The sequence below is a fragment of the Adiantum capillus-veneris genome, chromosome 27 (assembly GCF_014529385.1).
Source record: "Adiantum capillus-veneris isolate H3 chromosome 27, ASM1452938v2, whole genome shotgun sequence".
Lineage (NCBI taxonomy): Eukaryota > Viridiplantae > Streptophyta > Polypodiopsida > Polypodiales > Pteridaceae > Adiantum > Adiantum capillus-veneris.
This window is the reverse complement of record NC_140957.1, coordinates 104271671-104285867: the sequence shown is the minus strand read 5'-3', so window position 1 is coordinate 104285867 and position 14197 is coordinate 104271671. Positions and strand designations below refer to the sequence as shown.

Genomic DNA, 14197 nt, shown 5'->3' with positions numbered 1-14197 from the left:
CAAGATTGCCACAATCTTCTCTGGGTCAGGTGCTAAACCTTTAGTAAACACCACATGGCCTAGCAGTGTGCCCTCAGTGACCAAAAAATGACATTTGTTAGGATTCAGCTTTAGGCGTGCCTCTCTGCACCGAAGGAAGACAACAGAGAGCTAAGCGAGGTGTTCCTTTAGATTTTCCACTGGGGTTGAACATTGAGCACCTGAGAAGGTCGAAAAATCATCCATGAAGATGCGAAGATGATCCGTGATAAGCAGAGGACAAAAGATGAGATATACCGCCCGATTGAAAGAAGGTGGAGCGATTTTCAACCCAAAAGACATCCTAGTGTAGATAAAAATACTCGAGGGAGTCACAAAGGCCGTTTTCAACTGATCACCTGGATGGATGCCCAACTGATTGTATCCACTAAACCCATCCATGAAACTGTACAAAACATGCCCTGCTACGTCCTCGAGCATACGCTTGGTGAAAGGTGTGGGGAAACCATCTGGGATAGTTACCTTATTCAGCGCGCGGTAATCTACGCACACACGAATTTTATTTGACTGCTTCTTGGGCGCTATCACCATGGGTGATAACCACTCAGAGTGCTCCACAGGTACAATGATCCCTGCCTCTTGCATTTTTTCGAGCTCCGACTTGACAGCCTCTACATACTTTGGGTTGAGCTTATAAGCTCGGCCTCTGACAGGCTTAGCCCCTTCAACCAGAGGGATAGTGTGGAGACCCAATTCTGGTGGGATCCCTTCCAAATCCTCGTAGGACCAAGCAAAAACATCCTTAAAAGAGTGAATAAAAGAAACTACCTGATCAAGTAATGCGGGATGCTCCCATAACCAAGCTGCTAAGAGGACGTACTGAGGGTCATTAGGGTCGCTCAGGTTGACTTTTTTGACAGGGTCAGGGGGTGTAACAGTGGAGGGTACTTGAGAAGTTGAGAACTGAGCTGCCTCTTGGAGTCTTGAGACTTCATGTATTGGTGTTTGATTGATTGGAAACTCCGCATACTCTTCTTGTAACCATCCTGGTGGAAGCTCCTCGAAGGGTAAATCTTCAGACACAGGCATAACTGAGTGCTTTTGAGGGGGCGGGACGTCCGACCTGGGAGATGTTAGAGGGAGGGGGAAATCATTGGCGAGTTCATGCAGAGGAGATTTTTTCCCCCTTCGGTGATGTGTTATAGGTTCCCCGAGGCCGAGGGCTTCCGTAGGAGGATCATCTGAATCATGAGAATTTGGGGCTGACACACTTACTTGTTGGACTGAATCACTGTCTGCTGTAGGGCTTGGGACATTTATGTCCGCCAGAGGAGTTGGGAGAGAGAGTGTTACCGGCACAGATGAGTTTTGAATAGAAACAACATAGCATGGCATCGAGGCGGTAGCTTCTAACCGCTGCAGCAGGTCTTCGTCAGACCCGTCAGGTGGGATGGGCTGCTTAGGGTCGGGGTTGGATTGTAGTGACAATGAGCTGTGATGAACCACTGAATCCATACCTCCTTCGAGCCGAATTGGTTGCATGGGGGAGCCAAGAGTATGTATCCACATGGCGTCGTTTCCCCAATCATGTAGTGCCTTAGTATGCCGCAACCATGGTCTACCAATCAGCAGCATAAATCCTCCCTCCACCTGAGGAAGACTGACCACCACAAAATCTAAGCTAAATGTGAAGCCTTGTACCATCAGTGGCACCTTCTCTACTATGCCCACCGGGTAGACTATCCTCTGGTCTGCCAATGTAAAAGTGAATGGAGTAGGGCGGTTAGGCTGCAGGCCTAAGGCCAACATAGTAAATTCTGGCATCAGATTGATCCCAGATCCACCATCCACTATGACGCCTGAGAATTGATGCCCAAGAATAGACACAGTGAGACGAGGACTTGTGTAGTCGGTGAGGGGAGCAGCTGGATATGAAATCATATAGGACTCCAAGGGCTACACAGGTAGGTGCCCCCCACTAGGCCCTGCACCCAGGTACAAAGACTGGATGATGGAAAGGGTGTCACTTCTAAAATTTGTATCAAGTCGAAGCATGTCGTACAGTGACACTTGCTGAAAAGTGTTTTTTAAGATAGACTCTGTTGTGGGCTTGTTTCCTTTGATGAGATCTTGCTCTGGTATCTTGACCTTCTGCAAGTCCTCTACTGCTTCCATGAAAGCACCATCAATATCTAATAGAAGCGAGGTAGGTTGGCTCTTGACACTACCTGTTGGTTTGTCAGCTACTACTGGAGTTTGACTCATTCGAGTGACAGGAGATGGAAAGATTGGACCGCCAGGGAGGTTGAGGCCAAGAGCAGCTCTTTGTGCCCGTGTGAGCACACCAGCCGGCTCTTCCACTTGCTTCAACCCATCTCGAGAGGCAACTACAATCGTGGAAGGCGGGGCCTGTGGAATGGAGTTTACTGTGATGAGGTTAAGCTTTGGGAATGTAAACTCCTGTTGGTTCTAGCTTGTGCTTGCAGATGTGGACGCTCGTTGTTTTGGGCAATCCTTACTATAGTGATCCTTAGCTTTAGGGCAATGTCGACAAGGAGGAGACCCTTCTGGTAAGGGACATTTGCTCTGATAGTGTCCATACTCCCCGCACCTGTAGCACAAAATTGGCCTATTTGAGGGACGAGGTGGTCTCGGCCCTTGCTGCATGGGACCGGATGCTGACGTGTAGAAGCTTTGGGGAACTGAAGGAGTACTAGCATGATAAAAGCTGGGGGAAGTAAAGTTGTTGTGCATACCTTGCATAGGAGGTGTTGTCAGCAGAGGTGGCATCGGGTTTTGATGGCTATATGGTGACACCATGTTTGATGCAGGTGCTAGCCCTTGTTGGAGAGACGGACCTAGACTTTGTTGTATCTGCCGTAATCCCTTGATATAATAGCAATCCTTGTCTTCATGCCCAGACTTCTCGCAGAAGTGGCAATAAGCTCGAAGGGGACAGTCTTGTGGAGGATGTCCTGGAGAGCGACACGAGCTGCACCATACCATAGCTTTAGTCTCTTGTTGAGACCGAAGCTCTTCTAGCTCTCTCTTGATTTGATCCAAAGCCTCTAGATGTGGGGGTTTCTCCTGGCGAAGAGAGATATTTTTCTCCTCTTGCAGAGCGCGTTGTAGTTTTAGGGCTTCAAGTTCTCTACGCAAAGAAGTCAATGGATCAGTAGTACTTTTCGAAAACACAGAGGGGGTCTCTATGTGAGAGGAGTTGTTGAACAGCTTCCTAGTCCCCTCTATCCTAGTAGCAGCTGCGATGAACTCCTCCAAAGTGGCTTCGGGTCGGAGACTCTCTCGAAGTTTTTGCTACGATGTTTTGGGAAGCGCCTTCTCCACCCACTTCTTAACCATGAATTCACCAGGTTGCTGGGGAAGCTTGGCAACCAGAGACTTGGTCTTGGTCATAAGCTCTGCAAAAGTCTCCTCTGGCTGGAGCACCATGTTGGCCAACTCATCCAACACCTTCCCCTGGTAGTCACCTGGCCTGAAAGCTGCACAGAATTGTTGTCTTAAGGCTGCCCAAGTTGCAAAATGATTTTCTGCAAACTGGCTGTACCATTTGTCTGCTAAGCCATCCAAGGTGGATGGAAAGAACCAAATAAGCATCTTCCCTGTTAAGACCACGACCCTACAGAGAGATACAAACCTCCTTGCATGGTCATCGGCATCTTCTGAAGAGAGTCCTTTGAATGTAGGGAACTTGATGTTTACCTTGGCCAAAACGCTAGCCAACGGCTCCATGGCCCCTTGCTGAGCCTGTTGCTCAATAGCCTGCTGTAGCAAAATAGGAGAGAGCTTTACTGGAGAAGGTGATCTGGAAGATGTGGAACCGGATGGAGGAATGGGTGATGTCGTATGTGGAGGTATGGGTGACGAGGTTGATGGATTTCTACTAGGTAATAAGGGTCGTCTTCTATTGTAGTACTTCAAGGGGCTCAGTAGTGCGCTTTGACGCTCGACTGAACGCCTTGTATGTGTCATGCAGTGACCACCAATCCGACTGAACCTTGGGCAAGAAAACCTGTACTGGTTGAAGACAGGTCTAGACTCAGGTTGAAGACAGGTCTAGACTCAGGCTGGACCAAGGAGGAGGAGAGACTAGACCAGGGACGAGGACAGATTGGACCAGGCTAGAGAGACCAGACCAATTGGACCAGGGCGACAGAGGACCAGCCCAAAAGGACTAGGACCGAGAGAGGAACAGACCACCAGGCTACACAGTGCCGGGCAAAGTAGACGAAGCTAGTTAAACCCAACTAGCTTCCAGATTTGCACTTCATAGAGAGTGAGACTTCAGTTGAGGTCCCACCGTGATCGCCAAAATGAGAGCATCTGTAGCGCAGATAGTGTGTCATGCTCTCTACAGTGGGTGTTCCTCAGTGCAATGTGCGTGACAATCTCACTTAAAACTGGCTGAAAACAAGAAACAATAGACAACAACTCTCACAGACACAACAGAGCAACAACAACAGTAGACCACAACAACTGACTCGACTATCTCAAAGAACTGATACAGACTCTGGCATGGCAGCACACTTAGCCCCAGCCCAGGACTCTCAGGTACAATGGGCGTGTCGAGGCTCAGATGTGCGGGGATGGTGAAGACGTGCTCTGTGTACAGACTCACTCTAAACGACTACATAAAGATAATCCCCAAAATGACCCAAACGACTACTCATATGCACAACCATAGAGAGCCACCAACGGCTCATAAATGTCAGCCATCTAAGTCTATCCCGAAACTGAGTGGTGGTGACCTGGCCACGATGTCCACTAGGCCACCGTCCGTATCCTGCCACGTGTCGTTGTCTAGCCGAGAGAGTCCGTCCAGTGTGAACCAGACCCGACCAACTATATGTCCTGTGAAAGCGAAAGTGACACTGTAGCCCTGCTACAACAATGATCGCATAGAATCACCAGCAATATAAAACTCATGAACATGGATACATTATCCATCAAAAGTGATCCAGACAAACACATAATACCCCAATCGTCACAAGTGGCACCATAAGACTTGAGAAAAAAGGAAAGAAATCGCAACGTCATGGAGATAACACATTACATAGATGATTCGACTCCTTACATATAAATGAAGGAAAGTGGACCTCTCTTTGCCTCCATGCAATCTCACATGCCCCAATTGTGAAATAGATGAGCTACACAAGCCACTCTTCTTCTTTTGGATATGGAATGCCCTCTTCTCCACCCTCTTACCTGTTGTTCTCTTACCTCTTGCATACACATTGGAAACTGCACCATAGATGTAAAAATTCTAGAAGCTGAATCTGGACAAGCCGAGTACATGGCCACATTCAGAACTCCTGAAGACTCCTTGGTTGCCATGTTCTGCCTCCAGGCGAGGGAGTTGTAGAAAAGAAGGGTCCTTCTCTCCATGTTTGATTCCCCTGGCTTCCACTTCCCCTCCTTAGCTGAAAAACAACAAAGGCACCTCACAATGCAAGTCCAGCGGCATGGCACACACCTCACCTTCTTGCCTTATTTGACTATTTTCTCCTAATAAGGGATCTGTCCACCATAGCAATACCTTCTGTGTAATTTTCATCATTCTTGCACATGTTGAACAACAAAATCCCAATACAATTCTTGAACAGTGTTCTTGTCTGCATATGTTTGTAGTCATGGATATTTGCATCGCTAGCACACTCACATACAACCACATTTTTCCTACACATATTAGATAAAGATACATTTAAACATGTCAATTCATTTATCTGATTGATGATATATCATTAGAAGAATTTATATTGAGGTCTTACTAATCAGATTAAACATTAGCTACATGAAAAGAAAAATATCCTACCTATTGTTTGTATATGTAGAAACACTAAAGACCTGAAGCAGCCGCCTGAGACCTTGGACATGCTCACCGAAAAGGTTAATCACTGGCATGCAGTACGAGAAGAATCCTCTACATTCAAAACACGATTTGAACCCCTTCAGGAAAAGTATAAAACACTCCAAAAGTTTGAGGTATGTTCTATATGTCCTTTAGTTCTGTCTTTTCCTTCTCCTGCTGGAATGTCTCCTTCTTCCTCGTTTTCTCAAGATGTTTTATTCATTATGTCAGAGTGCTTCAAGAATGGCCATCTGGTCTGTCTAGTAAACACATTGTACAAACTGTGAAATGGCATATGAGAGCATAACTACAGTTAAAATCTACAAGCAAATGAGGGCTAGGTGATCGACAATGCACCAAGGCTCGACTTGCTCCAGGGTGAGAAGACCAGCCAATATGTCTATGGAACCTGCCAAAGAATGAATTGATGCAGTCAATGTAATCGGCCTTTAGTGCCCAAACACCCATCAATTTCAAAGACATTTTGAGATGCCCCATCCTTATTGTAAATGCCTATGGTGATGCATGTTGGGAAGAGATACACTGAGGAGATTTTCTTATACTTGTAGGGGACCAAAGACCTGATGAAAATGTTGCATTTAATTACCAGTCATCATCCTTATCTGGTGGAAAGAAAGGCTCAAATATGGTAAGCTATTAGACTAGAATGAAAGTGAATGACCATACGATTCTTCTATGTAGTAGAATAAGCAGTGTAGCATTGCACTACAAAGAAGAAAACAAACTTCTGAATAAGGTATCCGTCTACCAAGACTTGGATTTTCTTTCCTGAGATGTTCTGTGTTTTGTTCTACTTGCTTATGATGAAGGAGAAGTAGAATATATATCTTATTTCCAAAGACCAACAAGGCGCTCTTCAATCCAACCAAACTTGATTTAATTCCGCAGAAATGAAATGAAATGGAGTGTTTATCTACATTGCAAAGCCCTAAAAGACCAGAAACTTACACCGTTCTCGTATTCTCCAAATGTCCAGTATAGAAAATTCAATAAGGTAACAAATGCTAAGTTGTAAACAAATGAATGAATTAGTAGAGCAGCTGGTGGCATATCTCTCAAAGCCTGATCTACTCAATGGGCTGCCACTGTAAGTACCATCCCATAAAGTGTCTCATGGACCGGCTGCATCATGACATCAATTTCTTGTAAAGAACCTCATAGGAGCCACTACATGCCTCTCAATAATGGCCTGGATGCGGCAATGGTGATGTCATCTCCAAGAGGGATGAGAGCCTTGAGGTCTACTAATTTGCAGAGATCCATCTAAGAGAGTCTCATGAGCTAACAAGTGACGTGTCCTTGGGTCTTATTGAGAGCTACTACTTGGGAAGAACTTGCATACCTGCCTCTGAATCGGTCCTCTGCTAGAAATAAAATGTTTTAGTTTACAGACATGAAATACTATGTGAACTTGACATTGTGGAGGTAACTCGAGTCGATAAGCTACATCACTAAGCTTTTTAAGAATCTTCCAGGGATCACAGTACCTTGGTGAAAGCTAGTGATATTTACGAGTCAACAAAGATATAGACTTAGTAAAGAAATACTCATTTCTCCTTCTTCAAAAGTTCTAAGAGATGGCTTTTGATCTACGTAATGTTTAGCTTTGTTAGTTTCTTGCATCTTGGTAAGAAAAGTTGCTGCACTAGGGAAACTACTCAAGGAACTTATAGTTCTTGGAGCTAGAGGGGTTATACCATAATTCATCTCAAATGGTGTGAATCCTGTGGCTAGATGTGGATGGCTATTATAAGCAAATTCTATCAATGGAAGATAAGTATCTATCTGTTTATCTAAGATATAAACCCATAATATACCTTCTAAAATCTGGTTCACCCTTTCAGTTTGACCATCAGTCTCAAGGTACTACTCATATTAAGAGTTACATCTAACTTGGCACACACTTGGCACCAAAAATGTCGTGTGAACTTTTGATTTCTATGAGACACAATAGATTGAGGTAATCCATGCAGTCTTAAAATTTGCAAAATAAATAAATCGTCCACTTACAGAGCTTCTATAGTCTTGACCATAGTTATAAAATGCCCCATCTTGCTCAAACGATCAACCACTACCAAAATAGAATACTTCCCTCTTGGAGTTCTTGGTTGGGCTACAACAAAATCCATAGAAATACTTTGCGAATTAAATCTCATAATTTGTAAAGGTTGTAAGAAGCTAGGTGCCTTAACTCTTTCTATTTTCACTTGAAACATTCTAAAACACACTTGTGGACTTTTGGCTTGAGATTAAGTGATCAAAATATTCTCTTTACTACCTAGAAAGTCTCATCTATGCCAAGATTCCCGCACAAGGACTATCATGGAAATCATGCAAAACTTTTACTTAGTTCTTGTGCACATGGAACATAAAGCTTCCCTAATCCATTTTCCACAAAAAAACTCGAAACAGACTTGGTTTAGAACCACTTGATGAATTGGATGGAATTGCATCATCAAGGTTTACAAATTTTGGATTGTACCAGATTATAAATAAGGATCTTCTACTTGTGCTTCCCATGTTATGCATATCGTGTGATGTTGCATCAACAACAACATTATCCTTGTCCTTTTTATATAGTATTTCCCTTTGAAATTTTTCTATTAAGTTGGCGCATATAGCTTGGCTTAGTACATAAATACTTCAAGGTATGATGATTTGTGTAAACTTTAAACTCTATGGTGTAAATATAATGATGTGAGATCTTAAGTGCATTAATAATAGCATACAATTATAACTCATGAACTGGCCACTTCAATTGTGGGGGCGAAAGCTTCTTGCTCTCAAAAGCCATTGGCCTTCCATCTTGACTAAGTACCACACCAACTACGATCCTACTAACATCTATATGTAAATCAAAATATTTTGAGATCTACAACTTTAAGCATTGGGGCTGAAGCTATTGTTTGCTTCAGCTGTTCAAAACTCTCTTGTTGCCTACTAGTCTACTCAAAAGGAACTTTTTCTTGCAACAAGTCATAGGGGTCCCTATGAAAGGAAAAAATTCAATAAGTTTGCTATAAAATCTAGATAAACCCAAAAGGATCCGAAAGTTGTCACATTTTGTGGTGCTACTTTCTTAGGATCCATCTTGATCCCTTCAGGAGAAATAATATAACCTAAATATTCAAGATAAACCATGCAAGGTTCCTTGATACGGTTTACGATCATTTTGGCCAAGATTTCATATATAACCGGCATAAGAGTAATTGACCGCCGATGTGAGAATTGCTCACAAAGCGCTTGTTTAGGCAACGATTTCAGCAGACCCTCTTTCCAAAATATCGGCAAATTTTGTTTAGCCCAACCAACATTCATCATGTAGAGCAAAGGATGTTTCAGAGGCTCCCAAAAGGAGATAAAAAATTCCACAGGGAGCCCATCCCAACCAGCCGAATGCTATAGAGCAATGCTGAGGGCAATTCATTTTCTATAAAATCCTCCTCCATGGCTAAAGCATCTTGAGGCGAGACATCGATGGCATCGTGGTCTGTAGATAACAAAAGTTGGCATGCATGAAGAACTTCAGCAGATGCCGAAGGAGGAGCGGCAAAGACATTCCCAAAATGGGAAACCAGGGCATCCGCCGCAGGCTCACATTTTGAGGTTGTCCAAGCGTCTGATCGGAGCATATACTTATCTTGGGGTAGTCTTTGGTGGATCGGTGTTTTCACTGAGGAGAGCATTAGAGACTAGATTGACGAGAGCATATACAGCCTTGGGAGGATTGGAGAGGATGTATTCGCAGGTTCAATTTCAGGAACCACGAACAAAGCTTTGGCTTTTTGACACTCTGTAGTGACTTCAACTATGGTCTATGGGGTTCAGGTACGGGGACCCTCAGTAGACCATCAAGGGAGATCTCGCAACAACACAGATGGATGGAGATGTATGGAGAGGCCTCCGGTCTCTATGATCGCTCGGATGATTCGGGCTAAGGCCTCAGTGTCGCATGAAATTATCCAAGCCGAGCTAGCCACCCCCCCCCCTTGGTGGAGGCATTGACTAGATAAATATCCTTTATACACGGTTTATGGGATCTCCCCAGGGATAGATACGCTCTGCTTTCCAGGGAGTCATCTCGACAACTAGCGCTACAAGGCTATACAACATGTTGGTATGGACAGATGACAATATGGTTTTAGTCACATGGTTTCAACATGGATAGATTGCCTCCGTTTCAATACTCCCTGGATGCACCCTCCCTGTCTCTCACACGGACAGAGATCACCAGACTCATACGCCAGGATCTGATTCAGCTAGATACTGGGAGCACATGGACACAACCGACGCAGGAGTTGAGCACGAAGATGGCCTTCTACAAAGAGCATCTTCTCTAACTCACGGAGGACGGTTTTGTGACTAGGCCTGCATACATGGATTGACACTTATCTTCTGGGATATGATGCGCTTTTGGGCAGACACGCACATCCTCACATCAACTCTAGATCGAGAGTGGCTGATTTCGAGGGGTGCCAGTAGGGGCCAAGATATGTCACCTATGTAAGTTAGAGCCAGAGATAGAGCTACACTACACATGTCATGGCCCGGTGTACTATGAGATACGCAGCCGCTTCCACTGCCTGTTTAGAGAAGGTTTTGGACCATTTTCTAGAGTCATGAGATAGGAGAATCAGAGATGTCTCGGATTGTTCCTACTAGAGCTACGTAGACTTAGGGAGAACTTGCTGAGGACATCAAGGGAAAGACAGCCTCGGAGACGAATCACATATTTCTTTCCTTAGCCAGGGGAGAGCCAGAGGAGCAGTCATCACAACAGATCTCAGAGCCCACTCACACTAGAGGTACGTTGCTTGACCGAGCCACTGAGCTAGGAAGATCTAGACGCCCGCGACCTCGGGGGTCCTCCCACCATCGACGAAGGCTGCAGTAGCAGAAGATACAAATCACTCTAGCTCGACATGCAAGACGCCCAACCAGAGTACTGACCATGGTGGAGGTTGATGAGATTCGACAGTGACCGATGAGAGATTTCATTTGAACCCACCAAACACCCCCCCCCCCCCCCCTCCCAATATCACATCTCAATTCCGAATCAGCTTCAGATTCATTTCCTTTTTCCTTAGTGTTTTAGTGTTAGTTCTCTGTAATTTCGTACTCAGACATGACATCAGGTTGACCAATTGTAACTTTTTGGTCTCTTAATTTTGGCCTTTCGAAGACATTTATATAACATTAGGAGGGTAGACACCATGGCAAGAGGATCTATTGTAGCTTTGTGGATTTCCGCAAAGCTTTCGACACAGTGCCGAGAGCCAGACTCATACGCAGATTACAGGACATGGGTGTGCCTACAGAGCTGATTTGGGGGATTCTGGCTCTTTACAGGACAGTGATGGGGCGGGTACGCACCACCGAGGGAATGTCGGACATGGTCCTCTCCAATATTGGAGTAAAGCAGGGATGCCCCCTATCCCCGACTCTTTTTGGGATGTATGTGGATGAGTTTTCGGACTATGTAGAGCGTCAGGGGGATAGGGGGGCTCAACTAGCAGGGACATGGATTCCGCTGTTACTATATGTTGATGATATTGTGCTGATTTGTGACTCACCAGAGGGGATGCAGCGTCACTTGGATGCTTTGCATACATTTGCTCGTGACAATGGATTGTCTGTCAATCTGGGGAAAACCAAGGTTATGGTGTTCAACACCACACCACAGTGGGTCAGGAGGTCGGCACCCACATTTATGTATGGCCAGGAGACTGTGGAGTACACAAATGCATATACTTATCTTGGGGTAGTCTTCGGTGGACCGGTGTTTTCACTAAGGAGAGCATCAGAGACTAGACTGATGAGAGCATATGCAGCTTTGGGAGGACTGGAGAGGATGTGTTCGCAGGTTCAGTTTCAGGAACCGCGAACAAAGCTTTGGCTTTTTGACACTCTAGTGACTCCACCTATGCTCTAGGGAGCTCAGGTATGGGGACCCTCAGTAGACCACCATGGGAGTTCTGGCAACACACATGGATGGAGATGTATGGAGAGGCCTCTGGTCTCTATGATCGCTCAGATGATTCGGGCTAAGGCCTCAGTACCACATGAGATTATCGGAGCCGAGATAGGCCCCCCCCCCCCGTGGTGGAGCGTTGACGAGATCAATTTCTTTTATGCACGGTCTATGGGATCTCCCCAGGGACAGATACGCTTGGCTTGCCTTGGAGTCATCTCGACAACTAGCTCTACAAGGCGATACAGCATGTTGGTATGGACAGATGACAGCATGGTTTCAGTCGCATGGTCTCAAGATGGATGGATTACCTCCGCTTCAATACTCCCTGGATGCAACCTCCCTGTCTCTCACACGGACAGAGATCACCAGACTCATACGTCAGGATTTGATTCAGCTAAATGCCAGGAGCACATGGATACAGCCGACACAGGAGTTGGGCACGAAGATGGCCTTCTACAGAGAGCGTCTTCTCCAACTCACGGAGGACGGCTTTGTGACTAGGCCTGCATACATGGACACACTTATCTCATGGGATAAGATGGGCTATTGGACAAATACGTACATCCTCACATCAGCTCCAAATCGAGACTGGCCGATTTCGAAGGGTGCCGACAGGAGCTAGGATATGTCACCTATGCAACTTAGAGCCAGAGACAGAGATTCAATACACATGTCACTGCCCGGCATACTATGAGATACGTGGCCGCTTCCACCGCCTATTCAGAGAAGGGTTCGGACCTTTTTCTAGAGTCATGAGATACAAGGATCAAAGGTGTCTCGGATTGTTCCTGCTAGAGCTGCGCAAACTTAGGGAGAGCTTGCTGAGAACATCAGAGGAAAGACAGTCCCAGAGACGAATCACAGATTTCTTTACACCAACGAGAGGAGAGCCAACGGAGTAGTCATTACAGCAAATCTCAGAGCCTACTCATACTAGAGGTACACTGCTTGATCGAGCTACGGAACTTGGCAGATCCAGACGTCCATGACCTCGAGGGGTCTCCCACTACCGACGAAGGCTACAACGAAAGATACAGATCACTCTAGCTCGACATGCAAGACGCCCAACCAGAGTACTGACCATGGAGAAGGTCGATGAGATCCGATAGCGACCGATGAGAAGTTTCATCTGAACCCACAAACCTTCCCCCCCCTCTTCCTTTCTCCTTAGCGTCTTAGTGTTAGTTCTTTGTAACTTTGTAATTTCCGTACTCAGACATGGTATCAGATTCACCAGTTTTGTATCAGTTTGGTCTCATAGGTCATTCTGGCCTTTTGAAGACGTTAATATAACATTTCATTTCATCTCTCTCTCTCTCTCTCTCTCTCTCTCTCTCTCTCTCTCTCTCTCTGTGTGTGTGTGTGTGTGTGTGTGTGTGTGTGTGCGTGCAGAGTGTGCTCCATTTGAGTGGTGTTTTGGCAATGCCGTTTTGCTCGTGTGCCGTCTCAATTTGCGGTTTTGGAAATGCCAACAAAGAGCTCTCTCTCTCTCTCTCTCTCTCTCTCTCTCTCTCTCTCTCTCTCTCTCTCTCTCTCTCTCTTCTCTCTCTCTCTCTCTCTCTCTCGCTCTCTCTGCCTGCCCGCCCCTGCCCCTCGCGCTTCCCCCCTGCTGCTCCCTTGCTTCCTCTCTCTCTCGCGCTGCCCGCCCCGCTCCCTCTCTGTTGCCCCCGCCCCCACCCCCCCCCCCCCCCCCCCTCCCCACCACGCGCCCCCCCCCCCCCCCCCCCCCCCCCCCCCCCCCCGCCCCCCCCCCACCCCACCCCCCCCCCCCCCCACCCCCCCCCCCCCCCCCCCCCCCCCCCCACCCCCCCCTAACCCCCCCCCCCCCCCCCTATCCCCCCCCCCGCCCCCCCCCCACCTCCCCCCCCCCTCCTCCCCCACCCCCCCCCCACACCCCCCCCCCCCCCCCCCCCCCCTCCCCCCCCCCTTCTGTCTATCGCGGCGCCCCCTCCTCCTCCCTCTTCAAGCTATCGCGCGCCCCCCCTTTCCCCCCCATTTGTCTATCGCGGCACCCCCTCCTCCTCCCTGTTCAGTATATCGCGCGCCCCCTTCCCCCCCCATCTGTCTATCGCGGCGCTGTGGGTGCACGCGGCCTCTCAACCATGAGAAAGCTGAATAGCAAGGATGACCTGGTCGAGGATGCCATCCAAAAATGCAAAGAAGAACTGAGCGAGTCCATCTGCAAGATCAACCGCCACCTCTTAGGTACTATTAACGGCCTCGACGAACGTGTGGCAGCACAGGAAATCACGATACGTACACTCGAAGATCGCGTGAAGGCCCAAGATGAGGAAATCACACTACTCAAGAAAGAGCTTGCAGAGGTGTGATCGCAGAATGTCCTCGAAGAGGGAGAA

At 46.8% G+C, this 14197-nt stretch overlaps 1 protein-coding gene across 1 annotated transcript in view; it reads left to right on the top strand.

Moving 5' to 3' along the window:
* The window catches only part of LOC147422484 (dynein-1-beta heavy chain, flagellar inner arm I1 complex-like), a 345996-nt gene that overhangs the window by 86124 nt on the left and 245675 nt on the right, over nucleotides 1-14197 (top strand). The window contains exon 19 of the mRNA XM_086503137.1: nucleotides 5829-5979. Within this exon, the coding sequence (XP_086359263.1) occupies nucleotides 5829-5979 (151 nt within the window). The remainder of the gene's footprint in view (nucleotides 1-5828; nucleotides 5980-14197) is intronic.